We start from the raw sequence: 24670 nt of genomic DNA on the forward strand, positions 1-24670 counted from the left end.
CCGCCCCGCCGCACGTCGCGTGCCCGCGGGGCTGCGGGGTTTCCGCTTCCGGCGCGCCTCGCTCTGGTCCCTGCGGCTGGCGGCCGAGCCTTGTGCCTCCGCCATATTGTCTGTGTGCGGCCGGCGGGCGGGCGGCGAGCGGGTGGCCGCGGCAGGTACCGGCGGGCTTCGACGGCTCCGGCGCCCCTCCTGGGGCCCGGCGACGGGGGTGGGTGGAGGGGGCGACTGGAAGGAGGCGCCACAGTGTCTCTTGCGCCCCTCTGCCCCGCTGCGGGCACGGTGTGGGCTGAGGGGCCAGGGCCGCCCCTCAGGAGAGCTGAAGCGCGGCGGGGGGCCTGGGCCGGCGACGCTGAGGGGGAGCGGGCGGCGATGGTGGCCGCGGGGGGGGAACGGCTGGGCCCAGTGCGGCGGGGAGGGCAGCGCCCGCCGCCTCCTGCCGGCGGCAGGGCCTCCGTGCCCCCGAGGGGGGAGCAGGCAGGCCGCTGCCGGGGGGCCGCTTCGGCTGCCCTCAGCCTGGCCTGGGGCCGCCCGCTGCCACCGGCCGCGCAGGAAGGGCAGGGCCCCACGGAAGAGTAGCCTTCCCCTCCCCCTAGCTCTACGACTTAGCACGTTCAGGCGGTGTAGGTGTTATTTACTTAAAAGGCTCTGTCTTGTTTTTTCCCTGCCTTGCACAAAAAAGCAGAGGGATGTGAGGTGTGTGGAGGGGCAAGGGGAGGCCTGTTTCTTCTTGCTCCCACCCTCTGCCACGCAGGGACTCTGTTCTGGGCCTTTCTGGGTGGAGGAGAAGGTCGTTTTCACAGATTTCCATACCAGTCGCTCTTATCTTTGGAAAGCAATGGTGGTCAGTGTTGCCCTTGCTGTAATTTAGTTAATTGTGCCTTTGGGCAACAGGCTGTGTGACTGTTGGTAAAATGTGCTTTGTAAATGTAAGGGCAGATAAGGTTATGAAATCCCATGTATGTCATTTATCAGATGGCTTTATTCTTTCTTACTAAGGACTTTGGGTACGACTGATAAAGTTTGCATTATAAACACTCAGTCATTGGTATATTTTCTGCTGACAGTAGTGGTTGATCTATGCAGAGACTCACAAGGACATGTGCCTCACTTCTGCAAGCTAAATTTATGCATCCTGAGCCTGTGTTGTTTGGTGGTGTGGTCCTTTGGGCCTGCGCTGATCCCTAGTACCTGTGAGAGAGGTCTGCAGTAGCACAGGGTTTGTGCTGTTCAAACCTGCCACAGGGTTGGGGTCTTGGGGAGCTGCTGTCATGCTGGCTGTTGATGCCAGGCTGCAAAAAAGGGTGCTGTACGTGTCTCTTTGGAGGTGGCTGTGCTGTGTGCTCTGTGTGCACTCACCTGGCTCATGCAAGCTCTGTCCTCAGTGTGCTCCATAAACTCTTTGGGAAGAGCAGCTCATTCTGCATCTGGGGGTAAGCACCCATTGGAGGTGACTGAGCGCAACACCATCTTTTTAGAGAGAAGCACACGGAGGCAGCAGCGTTTCTGCTTGGGGACAGGTAGCAACTTAGGTTTTTGTTCCAATGTTCTTTTCAAAGACATAATAGTTGCTCAGAATATTCAGACTCAAACAGCACTGGTGTTCACGTCGTACCACCACTTGACCTGGGTGTTGGATGTGACTGCCAGCATGGATTCTGGGTGTAGCATAGGTAGGTGCAGAGAAATCACACATCCCATGCATAGCTCATGTCAGCATGATGTAGAAAAGGGCAAAGATTATGCTAGGAGAGGGGAGACTGAGTGTGGGAAGGCTTCAGGCAGCATTTGGGGAAAGTGTATAGCTTGATCAGCTCCTTCTTGAGCCCTAAGACTAGGGTTAGGGTAACGTTTCAATTCTTACAGCACAATGCAATGTCTGGGTAAAACATACCAACAGCAGTATGTCTCCTGTGGAGACACACACTGTGTCTATAACTGGAAAAAGAAAACTGGAATGGGATGCACCTCCCACCAGCTAAACAGTGTCGGATCCCATGCACAGAGCAGTCTGTGTTCCGCCCCTGGAGAAGATCCACCTCTGTCTTGTGGCTCGAAGTCTGGCTCTTTGGATGTCTCATGGCAGAGAAGTTTATCGTAAAGATTCAAACCTTTGCCTGAGTATGAAGTATGTAGATCTTTGGTGGTAGGCAGTGATCCATCCCTTTCATCTTGGCAATGGAGAGAGATTTCCTCATTTTTCACCTTTCTCTGTTACCTGGTAGTATAATTTCTATCATTTATGCATTATTAGTAAAACCTTGCTGTCTTCTAGTTCCCAATGTGGGTGGTGGCAGGGAGTTCAGTGTATACCTCCTGCACCTTAGACCACTGAGCTTGCCAAGTTGACCGCTGCCCGCAAGGAATTGAAACAAGGTTGAGGAAGGTAACATCAACCCTGGAGCAAGGAAGGTAACGTTTTGCTACAGCCAAGGCCAAGGCAGGAGGGGAAGTTAATGTAGCTGAATAGCTAGGTAACCTGCTGCAGTGGGAATAAAGCACAGAGTATGGAAAAATGTGGTGAGAGAGTCCAATGCTGGAGGAGAAAGAAGAGACTTCTAAGTGGGAGATTCAGAACAGGTTCTCTGGGTTTGGCAGGGCACAGGAGTTCATGGGTTGAGGAGAAATGGGTTTTGTTGGGAATATGGCTCTTTGGAAGAGAGACAGTAAAATTGGCGGTAGGTTTCCAGCAAATGTGGAGAAAATTTGATCGTGAAATGTTTCATGATGTTAAACAGGGTTTAGTTTTGTGCAGGGCCGGTTAATAGTACTAGTTTACTTGAAAAAAGCTGATGAAATGTGAGAACGAAGATGCAGACCTGTGAGTGGGGATTACTGGGGAAAGACTTGGTAAAATACTGTTTCCTGAAGGTGAGACACGGAAAGACTTTAGTCTTTGAGATTTGAGGTATTTTCAAGTAGTGCAGCTTAGGTACACAGGCATGAAATGGGTTTGACGTAGGAATCTTGAGAATATGGGATGCGGAAAGGGGGTTATAGATTTGTGGAGTTTTAGAGAAAGGAGCTGTTTCTGCTGTGATAAGAGGGGTGGGAATGTAACTTTTCCCAATTTTATTAAATGGTGGGTGTCTTTACACCTTCCACTTGAATACTTTTTCTGCATTTTCTCCTTACAGAACTAATTTTCTCTTTTCATCTTTCCTCGTGTCCTCTGAGGAATAAGGGAAAGGAATACAGGAGAAGCAAATGGGTGACATTGTGGTGGTGTGATTAATTTCATGTCACATTTCTGAAGAGGCAGGGATTTATTTCTGGGTTACCAGACCTGTCACCTCCACTGTTCCTCCATTATTGAATTGCTTACACTAAGGTATCTGTTTTATAAACTATCTGTTTTATAAACTATCTGGGTGACATTGATGCCACATTAGATTTTATTGTTCCGTAAGGGTCTTGAGAGAATAAACTCCACAGATTTTAAGATCAGGAAGGACTGCTATGACTTAGTCTGGCTACAAACATTACCTGGTTTTGATTGCGAGACAACTCTTGGATAATTTTTCTGAGCTTGGCTATCTCCTTCCAGGGGCTTCCAAGAGCTGACTGTCATGGAATTTACAGAGCCTAGTTGGAGAAAAGGAGTTCTCCTTTGGACCTAGAAAAACTGTTTTGAAGAGGAGACTGCAGCTTTCTGAACTAGCATTAGTGCTCTTGCTGAAAGCAGAGTGTTTTTACAAGCTGGTTTTTGGACCCAGTTTGCCATCAAGGTGCCAAACCTATCTGTTGGTGAGAAAGGTTGATAAGAAAAGGGGTTGTTGATGTGGTCATACGATCAATGGTTCATGGATATCTTCTGTTGATTAGATGTCAGCAGTAGAGGAGCAGCAAGCCTGGCACAAGTCTTACCTGCTCCTTTGTTCAGACTGTTCTGGACAGTTTTATTCAGATAAATGATTTTATTATCCATTTCATGCTGCTGCTTTGGGAAGCTGAAGAGCAGAAAGGAGATGGAGTTCTTCATGGATTCAAGACAATACCACCACAGACTCATATTTGGAAGGTTACAATTTCAGTATTTCTCCACAGAGTTTATTTCTGACAGATAGGTTCTACCCACCTTACAACCAACTCCTAATTTTTAAGGAATATCACCATTTGCAGGGAGGTGCTTTCTAAAGCAGGCTGTTGAGCCTAATGGCTGGATTATACTATGGCAATTTACTTGAAGTGAATGGTGAATAAGATGTCCACTAAGTGGAAGTGGAAAATAGTTTTGGGCCAAGGTGGAATTTGGCTGCAGGTTGCCAATTGGATAGTCATGTCTTCGAGTGTTAAGAGCAGTCCTAGAAAAATGAAGTTATTCAGTCTATTTTGGCAGAGAAGTAGGTCTCTGCCCTTGCACCTTCTGGAACAACTGAAGGGTAAAGTAGTCGTCTTTTAATTAAGCTAAGTGTAGGGAGAGTCCAGCATGTTCTGCGGTGTTAACACAGAATTATTTGCCAGAACTTGCTTTCACTGTGTGGGAGAGGCCTCGCCATGTCCTGAAGAAGTGCTCCCGAAGTCCTCGTATGTGTCCAGGGAGGTGAAATGGTGTCTGTCCTGTGTTCTTGCCAAAGCCCTCAGAGAAGACAGTTTCTCAGTGCATCTTTGCACACATGTGCATGAGTTGTCAGTAAATATTTTTAGTGATCTGAAAATGGTTGAGTGTGGATGCACACAACAAATTAATTTCCAGTGTAGAAAAGCAAGAACTCCTGCAATGTTTCTTCTCTTACAAGTTTTGTCACAGATTGCTTTATCTGTTACCTGTGTGCTGTTAAATTCCAGCCTTGCCTTCTGCAGATTAAGCAGCACTTTGATTGTACTCTAGAAGGAAAAGGAGGGCTTTTTGCTCACGGAGGAAGTTGTGCAGCATTCAGATTTATTTCAACTGAGTTTACAAATTAAGTTACAAGTTTTGGTATTTTAGAACGTCTAGCATCCAGGCATATGTCCAACGTATGCATCTTACCAGGCATATAAATATATATTCGTCCTAAGCCATGACTTAGTGCTGCACAGTGGCTTTGTTGGGTGACTGCAAGGTTTAAAGATGATGCTGTGGAGATGGACAAACTTGTCTTTGTATGTGGCCAACAGTGGTGTGGGTTTGTTTGGTGTGGCAAGCGTGGGTTCAACATTCATGTCGCTGCTGGGTTACACTGAGTGATGAATACTGTGGTCATCAGGCTTCAGTTAATCTCCAAAACACGGGTGTGAAATATTAAAACTCTAGTCAGTACACTTACATCACCTGCAAGGTCTGGGAGAACTGCCCTTCTGACTGTAGCTGTATAAACCCAGCACTTGGTGTGTTGTGTTAGGGTACCCAATGCATAATAGATACTGATTTCTGGAGTTTAATAGCAGGTTTTTTCCATTTGATTTTTTAGAACAGTTGTGGCTAGGTTGGTCTTGTGTTAATAATGATGTATTTTTGGAGAATTATGTTAGAACTTCTACTTTCCAGCAGGGATTTAAACCGGGTGTCTCTTGCTGAGCCTTCTGGATGCCAGCTGAACAGTGAAGATGGTGTGCAGTGCATTGCCTACTCGGTGGGAACAGCTGATCACAGGGATTTCCTGAAGAAATAGTTACATGCAGTGTACACTGGTTTATCCTTTGGCTCTGATAACTGTTCCTGCCTCTAGGAATCGCATGATCAGATAAATTGAAAATGCTAACTTTTACGGATGGTAGGTACAGTTCAGTTGTCTGAGTTACAGCTAAATCACTCACTGGACATGAACCGTAGGAGTCAAATCAGCTGAACAATTGGCCTGTCAGTACTCTGTGTGTACTAATTAATGAGGAAAACAACTGTGTCACTTAGCAGTAATTAGGGAGGTAGAACTTTCCAGAGGACACTGCCAGTTGACATGTCAGCTGTAAAGAGCCTGTAGTGGTGCTGAAACATTCACCTCCATGAGCCTTCAGGACCAGTTGTTGCCAGGATCTCAGAAACTGTAGTTTTTGGCAGCTGATTTATTGGAAAATACTGTCCAAAGCTCCAGTGGTAAGAGCTTTACTTTTTTTAATGATCCTAGAAGAAAAAGAATCACTTCCTGTTGAAGTCTTTGCAAGCGCTCTTGCTTTTTGGCTTTAGGTCAGACCTAAAGAGATGTGCCTCCCAGAAAAACCCTACCACCTTGCCTGCACTCCATGCTCAGCCTGAACTGTCAGGGCGGGGAGGAGATGCCAGCAGAAGTGGATTGTCATCAGTTTCTCTTTTGGTATGTGTGTGCAGCCAGGTTAGATTGGCAATTCCTGGTTACATTTGTAGCCCTTTTTACTTGATTGTGTGAGGAGCCCTTAGTGCTGGCAGTGAGGATATCCACATTGATTTATGAGAGGCTGGGAATGGTGGCAAGGGAAGCCACAGGCATGGGAAAGCAGCAGAGCCTGCACTGAGCTGCTGGGGCTTGGGTGCCTTGCCGGTGTGGCTGGCTACTGCAGCTACACAGCCTCATCCAAGACTAGTCTTGGTGGTTTTTGTGTTAGGGAAAGCTTTGCCTTTGCTCTGTGTGCTAGCTTAGCTCTAAAAATACAAGGGAGAGTCTGATTTTGGGGGAGAAGTGGGAAGAGAAGAGCTTTCAAAGTTGGCTATTCTGTATAAAACTCCTTAGGAGATGGAGTGAGGAGCGCTCCCATCACTGGCAGTTTCCTGTCTGCTGGAGAAAATCCCAGCTCTTCTGGCCCAGGTGCACTTGCTGTTTCCCACAGCGAAGAACAGTAGTCCAGCCATGCGGAGATACTGAAGATCTGTAGAGGGTCTGTGTAAGCGCCACTAAAATTTAGCTGTCACAGGTCTGAACAAAAATGGAGACTTAACTGTGACAAAACTTTTGCTAGGAGAGCACGTGGGCACCAGTGATACTGCCAGGGCAACCTGGAGGGTGTCAGACATGATAAGACATTCCTTTCTGTGTTTGTAGAATGGGAGAGTTAAGGTTTCCCCAAGACTGTGGAGGTTATAAAATAAGGAGTTGCAGTAAAGCCATTTTGTGGCCTTTATATAGATTGTGATCCTCATTACAGGGGAACGATTTCTTCATTGGCAGGAGCTGTGAGGAATTCGGAGGAGGAATCGGTGAAGCTGATGAAGGGAGAACCAGTCTCAATTTTAGTACATTGCTAGTACAGAATTACTCCAAGTCTTCAAGTTTAACTAAACCCTTCAACTGTTTTCCCTAGTGACTGGTTATATCTTATTTTGAATTAATCACAACTGTTCCTGTTGCTTTTTTAAGAGAATGTTGAGGTCATTATACATCATGATTTATTATTTCTCCACAGCTAGACACAACCAGCTATTTAAAAGAAACCTGGAAAATAATTTGGTGGAAAAATGTGCTTAGAGCAGACTGTGCTATTCCAAAAAAATACCAAGAGAAAAGTTTGATTTCAAACCTAAGCTTTTTTTTTTAACTCAATTAGATTATAAAATCTGCTTTTCTATTGATGTTGTCCTTTTAGTAGGTGAATGGTCTTCAAGAAAGGGTATAAAATGTCAGTTTTGTTAATCCAGGTTTGTTTCTATTTCAGCTATAAAAATCCTAGAAAAATATAGGTTGCAAGGGACTTCTGGAGGTCATCTGTTCCATACTCATATTGCTGCAGTTCCAGTGTCATGAAAATACACAAATCAGATTTCTTTTGTGAGATAGAATGTATTTTTTTATGAAGTTGGTTACTGTTATTCCTTCTTTTAAAGGTAAACTGTGTTTTGATTAATGTTGGCTGCCAGCAGGCTGTACTGTGGTATTTAAGCATGCCTTGATCTTTTAATTTCAGTGGCATCTATCCAGTATTAGTTATTCTCCAAACTCTGAAGAAGTGAGTGCTCTTTCCCTGAGAGGCTTACAGGCAAGGGATAAATGGCCTATGTGAACGAAATCATAATCAGTTTTATCTGATAATTGTAATGCTTCCTCTCACTAATAAAACACATTGTACACTCGTGATTTCAGAGGTTGAGTTTCAGCCATTCAGGTAATGTCTCACTTCCAGTTGTGGATAAAAGCAAGGAATAACCTTTTGATTCCAGACTACTTACTGTAATTCTGCTCTTCTCAGCTGACAGAGAGCTTAGGTTTTTTCAAAATTAATCAGCTGCTGTCTCTCTTAGCCTGTTTACAGTCATAGTCTGTCATAATCACTGCTGGTAATGAGCTTACATAGGGAAAGCAGAAGTGAGAGTAAAGTCTCTAGACCTGTTTGACCAATCTATGCATCTCGCTTCCTCCTTGAGAGGAAGATGAGGTTGTCTGGGACAATCTATCTGGAATCAATAAAGTGATGGAAATATTTTCTTGACTCTTTGAGTTTGGTTTGGTACAATTTGGGGCCTCTCACCCCTTGGGGACTGCCCTCTACTAACTGAATCTGAGTTTGGGTGGGTCAGTGGTAATAACACTGTGTATGTGCTGTTGAACATAGTGCACTGGGTTCGTTCTGCTCTGGGTGAACTTGGAACTGCTCACGCTGACGGCAAGTTGTCCTGTTAACAGCACTCCACAGGGAGGCCACTGTCAAGCAGTGTTTGTGTGCTTGCTTGCATTATTTATACTCCAGACCTCATCCACAAAGGTCATCGCTTGGATGGCACTTGCAGGTTCCTCGGGATACCAGTCTTCTGGGAAGCTCTTGGCTTCCAGCTCACTGGGAGTCTGTATGTGTGCTGCGTCATACTGGTGCAACTTCTTAGGTTTAAGGTTCTGAGTGAGTAGCTGCGTGCTTGAGAGAAGCTCCATGCCAAAAACATTTCCATTTAAAAGAGGGGGTGAGGAAGCTTCCAGTGTTTCAGTTATTTTTGACTAAAAAAAAAAAAAAGAGGGAGGTGAATTTTACTAGAGGCTAAGTAGGTAATGTTTCTCAGAAACTAACCTGCATAGATTTCTTAGCTATGTTTCGTTGCTACTTGCTGTAAATGGATACATCTGGAAGGAACAGAGGGTGTAGGAAATTCCTATACTAATTTAGTATAGGTGCTGTAAGTATTGGATACCTCACAAGAGATCAAGTCCTCTGCGGGGGCACAGGTTGCCATTGAGATTAGAGTGCATTCTAAGGATGATAAAATCCTTTTTTAAAAAGGAGGGGTTTTGTAACAGTGGGTTAAATTAAAGAGAACATTGAGAAGCTTTTTACCATTTTACTGAACTTTAAGCATAAAAAGTCTAGCTTTCCAAGCTGCTCAGATAATAGGCTACTGTTGGAATAACTCAAACTTCTAAGAATGGGCCTCTTTAATTAATAGATCTTCCAATTAATAAATTTCTATATGGTCGTAGCAGGATTGTTTTTGTCTCTTGACTGGGGGCTCTTGGGCGCTCCAGTGGAGTAATTATCGGTAGTACATGCAGTGCTGTATTTGACTATGTTCTTTTGATTTTTTTGTACGCAGGATGAGCAGAGTCCTTTGGGGTGCTCTTGATAAGGATGCTGTATAAGAGACTAGCTAATTATCAGTTTGCTGATACTTAAATGACATTCTTAAGAGCAGGCCTATGTGGGAAAACCAAGCATTGAAAATTTGCCTGGTGCTTATTTGCTATAGCTACCATGTGAATGCTACTTGGTCACATCTACCCAAGGGCTGTCACCAGAAAAGACCCATTTTCTGTCCTTGCACAGGCAAGCCTTAGCATTGAACAGCATGTGTCAGATGGTGACTGGAAGCTTTGTCTTCCTCTCTCTGTATACCTCTGGTATATTCCCTAAAAGCTCATGGTTATGATTCATATTTAAGCACTTCTAGATAAATTAAAATTTTCAGAGATTCATTGTAGTTTTTGGAGATGCTAAAGGCTACATTGGAAACGGCAATCTGATCTAGTTAGATCTACTTTGACTAGATTACTTTTATCAGTTTCTCCTAATATAAATTATTCTACTATTCTGTTGTTAATGCAGGAATTCATAAATGACATTTTCTGTTTGAATTCTGCAGGAACAGAACTCATCTTTTGTAACATGCTCAGGACACTAATCTTATTTAGGTGTAATCATGGCTCATACTGTAGATTTTCCACCTCAAAACTGCAAGCTAAATGGACTTTTGCATGACCACACCTATCATTATTTGTCCCTATTTGTGTCAGTCCCTTCTGTCAAAGAGCTCAGATCCACTGCAGAATTGTCCCCCCTTCTAGGGACAGTGAAAGCAAAGTATATACAAATTCTTTAGTGGTTTGGAGCTGAGAGTGAGAACCTTTCAGGCAGGGTATGTTTGTATATGTGTGTAACTTTGCTTTAAAACCAAACTGTGCAGACTCTCCCCTGTCCCTGTATAAAGAGCAGTAGACGATAATACCTACTGTTGTAAATACGCATTGTGTGCCATTCTTAGAAGCTGCAGTCAATGATTTCCTGCAAAAGTCCTCTGAGCAGTCTGTTACAACATACAGCTTGTGCTAGGCTAGAGCTATGTGACAAAAAATACCCACTGTGAAATTTGATCTATCTTTAGATAATACGATTGATTTTTCTTTGTTATTTTTTTCCCATGAAACTGATCTTGTGAAGCTGGCTGAGGTGGAGCAGTTGCATGTTCTTTATTGATACTGAGTTGTGCTTAAAAATTAAAATTTCTAAAGTCATCTTATATGTAGGTTCGGTTATTTCCTACACGAGGAGTATTGGGCAGAGGAAGTTAGCCAGTGTCAGAAGTGCATGGAATGAGGAGAAACAAATACACAGTGATTAAACTTTGAAATCTGATAAATTTTGCTGTACTAAAAGTGTTGTAGTAAACTTGCATGCTCTGTTAATGCCCAAGTACATTTTTGGAATATACATGTAACTTCTAAGCCTCTGAGTCAGGCCACATAAATGGTTTGAGGTCTTAGATGATTGCTGCCTAATCTTCTGAAAGTGTTACTTTGTTAGAGGACCAACACTTTGCCCAAGAACAGACTCTGTATTTATTTTTTTCTTTTTTTTTTTTTCTCAGTAATACTGCGTATTCTTCTGTTAGCTGAACACCTGGCTGAAGTGCCTCATCCTTTCTTTACTGGGCCACAGCCTCAGTCACAGCTCAGTTGTGGACTTTGGAACAGTGCCGCATCCCTTTTTAACCTTGGGGCTGGATTACTGCAGCTCTGCCTACCTGGAGCTGCCTTCAACACCGTTTGTGTGTCAGTAGGTCAAAAAACACCCCCATACTGCCAAGGTCTTGTACCACCTGAGGAGGCTCGGTCCGCATCAGAAAAAGCTCACGTGGGTTTCTGCCTCCAAATGCAGAACCAGCTGCTGGTCAAGTTGTGTGACACAGTGAAGGACATCAGACCTGTGTCCCCCAGGTCCTCCACTGTTTTCATAGCCAGTGGTTCTTGCTGTGGTCCTTGGAGCAGACTGAAGTGCTACAGACCTTGAATAAATGACAGGATGCTGCCAATAGAGCAGGATTTTGCTTCTAGAATTTTCTTCTGGTGTAATGTATCCTGATAGCCTACTCTGAGCAGATTTCTAGATCTTTCTGATTAATGGGGCTATTCCTTCCTCCTGCAGTCTGGCAGTTGCCCTTTTTCTGTGAAGGGGTAAGATTTGCATAGCAAATATACATTATATTTGTTCAGATTATAGCATTGCCAACTGATTAAGTGCCTTTCTATAAAGAGGGTCGTATAGTCTCTGCCGTATGCTACGCAGCAGCAATACTCTTTCATGCTCCGATACAGCTTCCTTCCTTGTAAGTGATCTTGAAAGCTGACAAAGAGGTTCTTGTACTTAAACATTTTAAAGTGTGTCAACTTTCACTCGTGAAAGGTTTGAATGGTGCAAAGACACTCCTTTCATTTTAGGTAGAACAATATTGGTATAAAAACTGGAGTGAGTTACTGTTGTCTTAAATATTCAGAGATTAGAATATTTGTCTATACAGTAAACTACTTTTGAGTTATTTTGATCAGTCTCAATACTGATAAAACTTAAAAGAATTTTTGCAAAAATCACATTCTCAGGAGGAAGAAGTAGAGGTGCTTACCAAATCCTTTGGAAAAGCAGAATGCAAAGAAACATCTTCTGACTGTTGCAGCAGAATTTTTCTTCCGTATTTGGGTAAAGCATTGTATTCCAACACACATGCCACTGTTTTTCGGACAGTCAGATTTAATGGCTTGACTATAGAAAGTTATGACCAAAACTGGTGCCCCATCCCAGCAGAACTCTGGCTGCCTTGGTTTGTCATGAAGTCTTCTGAGCATTGAGCCATTCAGTCCCTGAATGGTTTATGACGACTGGCCTCTGATATCTTCCTAATGTCCTTTCTTGTCTCCGTGCTAGTTGGGAATGTACTTTTCCTCATAGTCTAATTAGTGTGGATGTATCTTATCACTATAAATGTCCTATATCTGGACAGTGCTATAGTTGGTAGGACTTAATTGCATTGTACAGGGTAGTGCTGCTTTTTTAAGTAAGCCCAGAGATGAGACCCCATGGCTGCCTGCTGTGTAAGTCTTGCTCACTTTCAGGTGGGCACTGGGTTATATATAGAAGGTATCTGTTGTGACATGGTGGAATGAGATGTCCATGCAGGAGGGCATGGACAGAGTAGCCAAAGCCGCCTTTAGAATGTGGAAAAATGATGTAATATGAAAATCCCCAGTGTGCTGTTCAGACTTCAGCAGTCTTACCTTCACATAAAGTTTTAATGAAGTTTTGGTCTTGATGCTGGTTTCAGGTGAATACATTTAATTTTTATTTTTATTTTTTTGTGGGGAAAGCAGCATTGGCTTATTGTGTTGAAATGCTGTTAAGCTCTTATATGAGCCTGTAAGTTAATATAAGGGTGGGATGGTACTTATAACTGAGAAGATCCATGCTCTGACATAGTGTCTGGATTCCTCTGCTCTCCAGAAACCTGCTTCTGAGCTGACTGGCCTTACTTTGTATGTAAATGCTTCAGTTAGTGCCTGCATTTTCCAGCGGGTGGAAAGGGCATAGTAGTGGTGGATCAGTTCAGGTGTTTTTTTTCTTTCCACAGAATGGATCAATGTAAACCACGCAAGTCTGTGTGTGAGCACATGAAAGGCTTCAGTCCTTTTAAGAATCACAAGTAAATCCTGAAGTTCTGATTTAAATGAAAAGTGGTGTTTCTACAAGTTCAAACTTCAGAAAGTGCTTAATTCAGGTTGTATGGGTGACCTTGTCAGTCTGTCAGCTCTGTTTGCAGCATCGTTTGCATTGCAAGAGGTGATAGTTGTGCAGCCTTAAGTGAATGAAGTGTTTTGGCTACATGGGATGGCGCAAGACTTATTCCTGGATGGGGAAGAGATTGTGGCTGATGGCTGTTGCTTTCACTCTGGAGCTGAAAAGAGGGAATCTGTCTGCAGAAACAGGGCACGTTGCATTTCTTCCCTTTTGGAAAGTCATCTTTGCAACCGTAAGTTGGAAGCTACATGCTGAAAGTTGCAAGGTCAGGGAAGAGGAGGGTGTTACTTTTGCTGGTGGGGCCAAGTAGTCCCATCCTGTGTGAGGGGGAGCAGGCAAATTGTTTTCAAGCTCTGACAAATGATCCCAGGCCTGTGGCTGAGCTCCAGCCTCTGCTTCTCAGCAGCTTTTAATGATTAACTTAAATATTTTTATAGTATCTTGAGATTTTAACCTCTGGTTTATTTTCTTTCTGCAGGTGGAAGAATCTGAGGCCTCTATCCTCTGTCCAGCTTTGCAGTTTGAGTAGCCTCTGATTTCAAATATCTCATCATTTCCGCCTGCCAACCTGTCTGATATGTCGGGACCCGTGCCGAGCAGGGCCAGAGTTTACACGGATGTGAACACACACAGACCCCGGGAGTACTGGGACTATGAGTCACATGTTGTTGAGTGGGGGTAAGTCTCTGTGCTGCCTGTGGATGTCCCTGGAGTGGGATCAATCCCTGTAGGATCCTGCATAGTGGTACACGGGGAGTTCAGGCACCTGCGCTGTGTTAGGCTTTTTCATGCTCCTTGGCAGAGGTCTAGTGAGCATGGCAAGTGTTAGGATCACAACTTTTATTCAGAAAAGTGTTTCTTGTCAAAATCTCAGATCCCCAGCAATGCAGGAACATTTTTAGCAGCATCCTTAAGAGTTTGGTTTGAAGAATTTTTGCCAGGTAGTCAGGAGACATACCCTTTCAGAGGGAAGAACATCTTTTCTGAAACAATGTAAGCAGCCCTGGGTGCAGGGCTGAAAAGCAATGAAAGACATCCGAAATTGCTTCTGACTTGAATGAGTGAAGAGACTCAGCAGACTTAAATAGGTACATGCTATTTTGTGACTTGTTGCTCAGCTCTCTGTGAGTGACTGGAAGAGACATGTCTGCTGCTTTTTGAAGGAAGGAGGTGTCTAAATTGAGCTCATGACTAAACCGTCCCAGAATCACAGCAGTGATGCCAGCCAGCTTCATAGCTCTGCGTTCCTGCTTTTGTATAGCAGGGCCCAGACTAAGTTTGGCCCTCGGCTTTGGTGCAGTTCCTGGCTTCTGAAATGTATACAGTCTTCTGAGCATAAGTGGTGATTTGTGCCTAGTCTGTTTTTAAACAGGCTAGCACTTAAATTTTTGGTTTTGCTGGATTTGTTGATTTTTAACAATACTATACAAGGGAAAATATAGCTTCCGAAAAGAGAAGACCAATAGAAGGGATCACTTGAGTTTGCTGATACTGAAATGCATAGTTGGGCTTATGTTACTTGCTACAGAAGAAATAAGTTCTGGACTGAATGTAACTTGGGCAAGTAAAAGCTCCTTCTTTCTCTCCTAATTCTTAGTCATTGTGTTCAGGAGACATAAGACACTAGTTAATCCACCTTGTCTGGAAGGTGAGGTGGTGATTCAGTGTTACGGAGCAGTTTGTAAATTGTGATGGAAATGACTGAGCTCTTTGGAACTCTCTTTTTCTCCACAGAAATCAAGATGACTACCAGCTAGTTCGAAAATTAGGCCGAGGCAAATACAGTGAAGTATTTGAAGCCATCAACATTACAAATAATGAAAAAGTAGTTGTTAAAATTCTCAAGGTGAGCTGGGGATTGGGCAAAAGATAAAATATGTCTTGAGGTGATCAGGAGGCTAGAAAACGCAGTTCTTTGTCTAAAACCATTCAATGTTTTAAAACTGAAATCCTCAAAGCCTGCTTTTGGAGCATCATTCAGTGAAATAGGCTATCGTTTTGAGCCTCCTAATAGAAGCTCCACACTTGGATATTAAGTCAGATCTCTGCCTGTAAGGAATTAGCTTCTGTCTTAAAGAAGTCCCGATGTACAACAGATTTTTACTTGGAGCTAAGCAACATTGCAACAGCTGACAAGAACATTCTTACTTTCTCTAACTACCAGTGAGTGCCCTGGCGTGCTGTAATGTGTGAAGAGGCCTGTGTACTAATGGGACTAGTGTCATTTAAAGCCACTGATAAGATTTGGAGGCTGCTAACCTCAACATTTTCATTTCTGCTCTGCATGTTCCCTTACACATGTAATACCTTTCCAAACTGAGTCAGGATCTCCTGAATGCTGGTTATTCCACCGCCTTGATTGGTGAAATACCTTAGTTTAGTGGCACTCAGATAGCTCACAGACTTCTCATAGTTAGTTACACATTTACCACATGCCAGTTAAGAAGCTTGAACTATCAAATTATGTTCAGACAGCTTTAAAAGAAATAGGCCATCTTCCTAATGAAGCTCATTCACATGAAACTAATGTTTGTAGCTATCAGGGTTGTATGGTTAGAAAGGAGACTGCATATATGTGAGCCCTTACTGGAGTGATGCATAGTTGGGGTAACAAAAAGTTCTAGCTGTTTGAACTTAACTCGCAAAGGCTCTGATGTAAGTTGCTGACTTGCAGTCACCTACCTTTGTCATTTGGATGTTAAGCTGTCTATTAGCCTCACTTTACTGCAGTAAGTACTCTTACACTTTGGGTTTTTATTCTTCAGCCTGTTAAAAAGAAGAAAATCAAGCGTGAAATCAAGATCTTAGAGAACTTGCGAGGCGGTCCCAATATAATCACTCTTGCAGATATAGTAAAAGATCCTGTGGTGAGTATGGAAGGAACTTAAAGGGTACACTAGGGTTATGGATGAAGTTGCTGTTCAGCTCTGATCTGGCTTTTTGTTGTTCCCACCGCACCCCCCCCCCCTTCTTAAATCCTGCTTTTAAATTGCCTAATCAGATCAGCTCTTAATCTGATTAACTTCTTTCAGAGGGCCCTTCCCCCGCAGGTCCCTTTAGCCCCACGATCTGTAAGGATGAGATACCAGTGAACTGAGACAAGTTAATTCATTCTACAAACAGTGCTGCCAGGGGCTGCAGGCTTTGGCTGTGCTTTCTCTGAGGGGAATCAGAAGTATATTTGAGGCAGAGGGGCTTCTAGCAGTTTTAGGTCTAAAAATAGTTTAATTCATTATCTTAGATGAAAACGTATTATCTCAACTTAACGTGACTGAACACTTTTCTCTCTGTTTTAGTCTCGGACACCTGCTTTGGTTTTTGAACATGTAAACAACACAGACTTTAAGGTACAGTGTGGGATGTGAACTTCTAATGTTTTCCATTTGAAAGCTGCTCATAATTTTTTTCTGGGGAAAGGCAAGTGTGGAGGGGGCAGGCAGGTTATTTAAACATTTCTTTCCAACATAGCAACCATCTTTAAAGATAAATACACTTGGGGCAGAAGTTTGTAATTAGTCCTTTAGCACCATTTTGCCACAGAAGATACAAGATGAGAGTCCAGATTCCAAGTGGTATTCCAGCCTTTGGAGCAAATTAATCTGCTATCTTGTGGACCATCAGTGCCTTTTTGGAACATTTTGCTTTTATGTTCAGTGTATAACTATTTATTTGGACCACTTTAAATGTGGGCAGCTGTTTCTGTGGCTTTCCATACTTACGGGAAAAGGGATTTAAATGTTTTTGTCCTCTTCCCTACTGACCTGCCTCAGGAGAAGAATGGCTGTGCAATGCAATCTGGAATAGCCGCTTAATGTTGCAGAGCACCCTTGGTCTTTTTGAGACCGCATCTGCAGACAAAATACGTCATGCTGGTGGTGGGCAAGTGCCACCTGGGGGAGTTAGTGACAGGAATCAGAATGTACTGCCTGAGCAGAGCTGGAAGTAAACTATGTGATTTGTAAGGGGAGAGGAACAGACTGATCAGTCTCGGGTGTGGGATCAGAGTAACTTGGGAAACTTTTACTGTTCCTTCAAATGGGTTTGGAGAACCATAGCAGCAGAGAACAGGGCTGGGTTGTTCTGGATTGGCAGGGATGTGATGTTTTTCTTGGGTGTTGAACACTGATACAATGTGTTTGTGTCCCACAGCAATTATACCAGACATTAACAGATTATGATATTCGATTCTACATGTATGAGATTTTGAAGGTAAGTTGGTGCTTTGCTGTTTTGTCGGTTCATTTCTAGGATTTGCACTCAGTTAATCCTATAGAGATGGTTGTCACTTCACTAGTGGGGATGATCAGGGAGGAAAGCTACAGAAGAATTAGGTGGAAAAATATATTTCAAGTCAGAATCAATTGTTCGCCCTTGTTTCTGCAACAAATTCTAGTCCTGATGGGTTTTTTGAGGCTAGCGGAGCCTTTGGGTACACTGAGATAATTTAGATCCTAAATCAGAAGTACATGTAGCCTCTGAAAACAGAATACTGCAAGCTGTTACTGGCTGATTTTGCACTCTGATGTAATGCAAGTCAAATGTATTTGTCCATCTTTCTGAAACAAATATTTCCTCCTTAGGAGTCCAGAGAAGGGGAGGCTTGTTTGATCTTAAGTGCCCAGTAACTATGCCCTTAGGGACTCTGAAGTTCCATTTTTGTGAAGAAGCACATGAGGTGAAGTAAAAGCACTTCTGCTGCTGGCACCTCCCTTTTAGAGGGGGCTGTAGAAGCCTTTTCTGTGGTCCCTGAGTCTCATCCAGGATATAACACTAGACAGGTCTTGCTGCCTAATTAGACTTGATATATGTGGAAATTGTTCTGAATATGATTGAACTTGAAAGATTGTTGTGACTTCAGCATTTGTTTCTTTGTATGTCACCTACAGGCTCTAGATTACTGCCATAGCATGGGAATCATGCACAGAGATGTCAAACCTCACAATGTCATGATTGACCACGAGCACAGAAAGGTAATGTGGAGTGGCTGGAGGGTAGGGAGAGGTCCTGCTTTTCTCTTGGAAAACTAGGATCCCTTTTTGGTGCTTCTCTGTAGTGCTACTAGCATACATCTTCAAGGGGGGGGGGCGGGGGGACTGCACTTATGTTATATGGAAAAATGTAAAATTAATTTCTGTGTGCTGCTTTTCTTTCTATGGGTTACATGTAACCCATAAACAGGGTTAGTAAGGAGAGATATTTTATTTAGTCTGGTTGCTGATAACAGGTTAGGGGAGAATACCTAAACAGATTCTCTGACCAACTTCAAATTAATTGGAAATAGGAGACTTGTAAATGAAGCTTCAAACTTAAGTTCACCAATAGTGTCATTCAGCCAGTGGAGAGCTGGAGCATCCCTTGAGCCTTTTTCCTTTGTTTTCTACCATTTCTAGCTTAGACTAATAGACTGGGGTTTGGCTGAATTCTATCACCCTGGCCAAGAATACAATGTCAGAGTGGCTTCCAGATATTTCAAAGGACCTGAACTCCTTGTAGATTATCAGGTAAGAATTACCAGGATTTCTCAGTGACTTTTGTGTGGAAAGTCTGTGCCATTTCAAGGTAGCAAACCAGAAATTTGTATATCTGGAGACCTGAAGCTAAAGACAGTCCATTCTAAAATGTATCACAGAAAGCAGTGGCTATAAAGCCTCTGAATTAAAGAAATGAGTAGTCTCAGGACCCAAAAACTTCGGAACTATCATCATGGATCTTGGAATACAAATGTCGAGTATTTTTTTAGCAAGGCTCCAATTGCAGTAAGGTGCAGGAATGAAACAAAGCCCTTATGGGAACAGCTAGTACTGCATGAACTTCTAAATTAAGGTATAAAAACAACCCCATATCTGATGGCAGTTTGCATTATGGAAATGCAGTGGGCTGGAAATAGTGTTACTGGTGACTTTCAGATCATGCTGGTTCTAAATGAAGGCACTTCCTCACCTGCCCATGTTCCGTGTGGAGTCCACTCCTTTTGTTGCTTGTGATGCTTCCCTTCTCAACATATCTTTCTGAATGATTCATAACTCTGAAGTCTGCAGTGAAAATAGAAAAAGCCACTGGTCTTTAATATCTGTATGGACAAAGATGGAAATAGGATACCTGCTGTTCTGCTAATTGCTGTATCCTAATTTGAGTAACTGGAACATTGGGCTGAACAGTGATCTTGCGGTGAAGATGCATGAAGATGTTTCAGTCTGTTCCCAGTGTAATGTGGCTGTGTTTGTACCACTGGAGGGAGGGGGGACCCTGTTAGTACTGGGGAGTCTGTTCTGCTTAATTCATTAGAAATTGAATTGTCCTTCTGGTTTTGTACAGATGTATGATTACAGTCTGGATATGTGGAGCTTGGGTTGCATGTTGGCTAGTATGATATTCCGAAAGGAGCCATTTTTCCATGGCCATGACAACTATGATCAGGTGAGAGCTGGTCATGTACAATCTCTGTTCTCTTAGCACAATGAAGGTTTCCTGATTACACTTCTATCGAGGGATCCAAAGAAGAATTTAAGCATTTCTCAAATGGCTGCTTTGCTCAGTTTGAAGCCACGTTCCTTCTGTCAAGCGTGCAAGGTTATTTAACCAATTAAATGGAAATAGATTTATATTGCTTTGTACTGATGAGCTTCTCAGTAGGTATCTGGAAGAAGTTGTAACAATAGTTATGTTAAGGCTTGGTGTGTTCTGGTACATAGATCGACTGTTCCTGAGGTTAGGTTATGTGGAAAATCCTCGCTGCTATCCACCATCCCTCCCCTCTGTATAGAAACTGTGAATTTGATACAGTTTTATACAGATTCTGAAATCTTTGATGTGTTGCCTTTAGGCCAAGATTTTTATATTTAAACCTTTAACATGTACTCGGCATCTAACATTCAAGAACAGTGACCTTCTGTTCTCAGTCCTTCATTCTAGAGCCCTTCCAGCGTGGTGCTTCACCCATCGCATGCAAGTTATAGAGCTTCTGCTTTTTTGACCACTTAGCCTTGTTGGTTTTGAATATTTTCTTGCTACAAAGGGAGTTAGTGTTGCAAGGTCTCAAGTCTTAGTGATGTTAGGGCATGCAGCTCCCTCCTGGCTGCCTTGGGTTACGGAGCTCCGGCTGTGAGTGGAGGCGTGTTCATGATGCCTGTGATTGTATGTGACTGGGGAAGTCAGAGCCACAAGATGATCTTGTGGCTGCTGGTTCAGACTAGGTTCAAGCTCCCAAGGGAATATGCGGCTCATATCTTCACATGGGCTCTAGCATTATCATACCCTCACAGTAGTGACGTATTTTTCTGTTTGTTCCCAGTTGGTGAGGATAGCCAAGGTGCTGGGAACTGAAGACCTGTATGACTACATTGACAAATACAACATTGAACTGGATCCACGTTTCAATGACATTTTGGGCAGGTGAGCCAAGGTCCAGAGTAGCTCATAAGCTCTTGATAGACCCGGACAGCTACTGCTTTGTCAACAGATGTTGAAGTAAACAAAAAATTACGCTTACGGGAGCCAAGATTCTTGAGAACTGTCACTTTGTGCCTTTCATCCCTTTTGCCAGTGCTTCCCATGGCCTTTATTTGGAAACGGACTTGAGGAAAGGTTTTTAAATGTCATCTAGGCAGTAAATGAACTGCTGGAGCATAAAGCATGAAGGACAAATGCTCTCTCCAGTATTCTGGGGGGAAAAAACAAAATGGTCTTTCTCAGAATTACAGTGCAGAAAATCAATTGCTGCATAAGATGGCATTTACATATTTTTCCCCTCAGAGTTATTTTGTGTGACACATACTAAAACTACAAGGAACTAATGGTGGAGGCGGTGTAAAAGAAGAGCAGAAGCTGGGATTTTAGTTCTGTAAATTGGTTCTGAACTCGAGTCCTCCTGCTGTGCGGGGCTGTGGTGGCTGTGCCGCCACGTGGAGGCACGGTGTACTGCTGCCTTGTGCTCTAGTGTGGCTCGGCCCTGTTGCTGCCGCACCAAGCAGCAGCCCCTCTCAGAGATGGACATCTGCGGCAGTTCTTGCTCTTTTAAAAAAGAGGAATTTTGGCATTGAAGTCCTTTGCCTAGCCTGATTGGGGTATCTTTTTTTTCACAGACACTCCCGTAAGCGATGGGAGCGCTTTGTTCACAGTGAAAACCAACATCTGGTGAGTCCAGAAGCTCTGGATTTCTTAGACAAGCTGCTGCGATATGATCACCAGTCACGACTCACAGCGAGAGAAGCCATGGAACACCCCTACTTCTGTAAGTATCAGCTGCTGTCCAAAGAGTTCTTCCTCTGCCTCTGGGAAATCTCAGTTCCCGTAGGTTGTGCAGATATGAGCTAAGAACAGGAACATAATAAGCCTGGTCTTTGCAAATAATTGCACTGGAGCTGAGGCTGCTTGTCTCTGTGGTGGATAAAGTAGGCCACTGCCACCTACACCAGCCGAGCAAAAAAGTGTTGTATGCCCGTGTCAGGCCAGTGAATCAGCAGCACTGTGTTAAATAAGCTTTGGTGCTAAACTCATACTAATTTCAGCAGGTGTTTGGGTACACAGATCCCACATTTTGATAAAACCAGGTAACTCTGGTTCATTGAGCAACAGGCCCTTTTAACTGCTTTTGTTACTAAATGTGTACCTGAGCAAATGGTATATTCAGGTCTTGGTTTTGCAAGCAAAAATGTAGTTTTCCCTAATAAATGTTTTCAAATGCTTGCTGTTTTTTACAAGTCTTGATATATAGGTTTCTGAAACAGCTGTAACGGTGCAAAATGAGTATTTGCTCAGGGTTGTGGGGTGGTGGTTTTTTTTTCTTGCTGCTGAATGGAGTTGTGTAATTAACGAACAGTATAGATCTGTGTTCTGTCTGTGGCAATGTTCAAGTGAAATGTTCTCAAGTATGAGAATTGGTAAAGCTGAGAGCTTGGAATGTGAGAGTTGGGCAAACGGCTGAATTAACTTGTGTCCAAATAGAGATGCAGGTTTTACTGAACTGAACATGAGGAAGGGCAAAATTGGAAATTCCCTTGTCTGATGCAGTAGGCTTGGGAGGCAGGAAGGGGTTGCCTCCATTCAGATGATAGTGTTATTTACCTGCAGCTAAAAATAAAGACGCAGTAAGTTGGGAATGTCTTACAGAAGGCAACAAGCTCCAGTAACACTCATTACAACTCACAGCTGCTGTGGGGTGTGTATAGAGACATGACATGTGATTGTAATTAGCGATAATCTTTCTGATTGCTACACCCATTTTTCTGGGATTGGCTTTATGCAATCGTGCAGTTGCTTAGCATAGAAAGGAGATCAACTTCATTTCCTTCAGCTTTTCCTGTCAAGCATTCCTGCTGAACTCCAAAGCACATCATTTAGGTGACTTTTTGCAGATCACGTTACCTTGGTACCTTCTTGGGTGCTTCCCACTGGAGTTGGTGGAAACTTCTGTGTTCCAGTAGATGATGGTTGATACTATTTGGTACAGGCAGCTTGCCAGGGCGGGCTGAGCACAGAGGTCGCGGGGCAGTCAGTGTGCTTCATCTGCTGTCTGGCAACACAGCACCTAAAGGTAATTAATATGCTCTTCCTAGATCCCATTGTGAAAGACCAGGCTCGGATGGGCTCGTCCAACATGCCAGGTGGCAGCACTCCTGTCAGCAGTGCGAGTATGATGTCAGGTCAGTTCTGCTGTCAGCATGTTAAAACATTTTTATGTGCTGTGTGGATGTGAGGATCCAGGAGGGTGAGTTCTGCAGGTGGGGCGTTAGGTCATCTCCTGGGACTGATGACAAGGGCAAGGAGGGCTATGAAGAAGTGGGTGGGAGAGCGTGATAAATAAGGCCTCACTGCAACCTGACCTGCTTTTCTGGTCTCTTTTTAAAAGGGTTTTGCAGCTGGATTTTTTTGGCAGGTGTTTTAAGGACAGTGATGCTGCTGCACATCTGCCTGTCAGTGACACTCTTATGTGTACAAATCTGCGTGCGCTTCAGGGGCTGCAGAGAACAGTGACAGATCTTTAATCTCAGCTTGTTTTGGCAGCTTGGAAAATGTAACAAAGCGGCAGCAAACTGACCTGCAATGATACCACTTCATTTAAGAAGCTGAGCTGTCCTAGATAGAGATGCACTGGTTTCATGCTAATTCCTGCTTACCTGTCTCTCTTCCAGGGATTTCTTCAGTGCCAACACCTTCACCCCTTGGACCTCTAGCAGGCTCACCTGTCATTTCTGCCACCACCACTCTGGGGATGCCCGTTCCAGCTGCTGCAGGCGCTCAGCAGTAGTGATGGGCTCTGTCTCCTGCTGCCTGAGCTGAGTCAGGTGGGGAAGAGGTTTCCCCCTCCACCTCTCCTCAGGACGCAGCTCGTGCCTGGCAGGGGAAGGGAGGGGATGAACGCTTTGGAGGCACCGTGTCTGAACTGTTGCTTGTGGATTTATAGTAGTTCAGTCATTATATACAAAATTACTATAGGCTGATTTTTCTTTTTTTACTTGAACTTTTCGTAACTCAGGGGAATCCCTGAAAAATACCTACAGATGGAATATTTCTCGGACAGTTTTTTGGTTTTCCCCCTCCCCTCCCCATCCCCCCCCCCAAAAAAAATTACTCTTCATTTAAGAACAAAGATGAGTCAACAGCATTTCCAAGCTCTTGCATCCTGCTGGAAATCTCTTCTCTTCATGTTCCCACCATTAATCCTCCACGAGCCTGCACCTTGGGGGATTGTGCTGTTCTCCAGAGACTACCAAACCAAGTCTTCATGAGGCAGGGGAGGGGGATTCTTAAAGTACCACTGACCTTTAGCCCCATGTCCTGCACATGACTCAGCCAGGGTACACTGAGGAGACAGTTCCAGTATGGAGAGGTGGTGTAAGTGCAGATAATATCTGAAACCCTAATTGGATTGAATGAAGTCTCCTTAGGAGCCAACCAGATTGCCAATTCACCCCTTTGCATGTAGTTTTAGTCTTAAAAGATGAAGTTACTGATCCAATTGGAGTCCTTGCCACCTTCTAGGAAAGGTGCTCCTGTAGGGTAACCCGTACTCTAATCAGCCCCTTTCTCATGGAGAGTTCTTCCTGCCATTGCTTGGCTTGGATCTCTGGAATTAGTTTGTTATTGGGTATATTGTTTTTAAATTGTTTATATAGGTTTCAAGCTGGTGGCTACTTAAAGCTGGAAAAATCAGACTGCGCCAAGTCCGATACCACACCTTCACCCACCATCCCCTCCCTCACGTGCCATGTGGTGAGAATACCAGTTACCTCACAGTCTTGTAAATATGCACTGAGAGGAAGGAGCGAGCAGACGTTAACTTAAACTGAAATGGTAGATCAGTAATTGTGGACAAATATTATCATTGACAACGGAAAAGCACCCTTGTTACAGCCCTGCTACCCCTTGCTGTGTATATATACTTTGTCCTTCATATGTGAAAGATCCAGTGTTGGAATTCTTTGGTGTAAATAAACATTTGGTTTTATTTATCGAGGTTAGATTTAAGTTCCCTGTGTAGAGGCCTCCCTGGGGTTGGTGGCACACTTTGACACAGGAGCAG

At 43.7% G+C, this 24670-nt stretch overlaps 1 protein-coding gene across 5 annotated transcripts; it reads left to right on the top strand.

Annotated features, from left to right (window-relative positions):
* CSNK2A1 (casein kinase 2 alpha 1) lies at nucleotides 1-24603 on the top strand. 5 transcript variants are annotated; one of them, XM_080404337.1, is made up of 13 exons: nucleotides 1-155; nucleotides 13628-13827; nucleotides 14884-14995; nucleotides 15915-16016; nucleotides 16446-16496; nucleotides 17299-17358; nucleotides 18036-18119; nucleotides 18540-18650; nucleotides 19465-19566; nucleotides 20441-20541; nucleotides 21231-21379; nucleotides 22704-22790; nucleotides 23280-24603. In XM_080404337.1, the coding sequence occupies exons 2-13, from the start codon at nucleotides 13727-13729 to the stop codon at nucleotides 23393-23395; spliced, it is 1176 nt and encodes a 391-aa protein (XP_080260463.1). In that variant the 5' UTR covers nucleotides 1-155; nucleotides 13628-13726; the 3' UTR covers nucleotides 23396-24603. The 5 variants fall into 5 exon arrangements, with proteins under 5 accessions (XP_080260463.1, XP_080260466.1, XP_080260467.1 ...); XM_080404340.1 differs by lacking the exon at nucleotides 1-155 and adding an exon at nucleotides 185-208; XM_080404341.1 differs by lacking the exon at nucleotides 1-155 and adding an exon at nucleotides 3538-4018.
* Nucleotides 24604-24670: the final 67 nt, after the last annotated feature.

This window comes from Falco punctatus (genome assembly GCF_963210335.1).
Source record: "Falco punctatus genome assembly, chromosome: 10".
Lineage (NCBI taxonomy): Eukaryota > Metazoa > Chordata > Aves > Falconiformes > Falconidae > Falco > Falco punctatus.

What these genes read in the sequence shown, in the direction of transcription:
- CSNK2A1 (XM_080404337.1), top strand. Translation starts at nt 13,727, where the DNA reads ATGTCGGGACCCGTGCCGAGCAGGGCCAGAGTTTACACGGATGTGAAC. An exon ending in TCACATGTTGTTGAGTGGGG is followed by an intron (nt 13,828 to 14,883) that starts GTAAGTCTCTGT and finishes TTTTCTCCACAG; the next exon opens with AAATCAAGATGACTACCAGC. An exon ending in GCCATGACAACTATGATCAG is followed by an intron (nt 19,567 to 20,440) that starts GTGAGAGCTGGT and finishes GTTTGTTCCCAG; the next exon opens with TTGGTGAGGATAGCCAAGGT.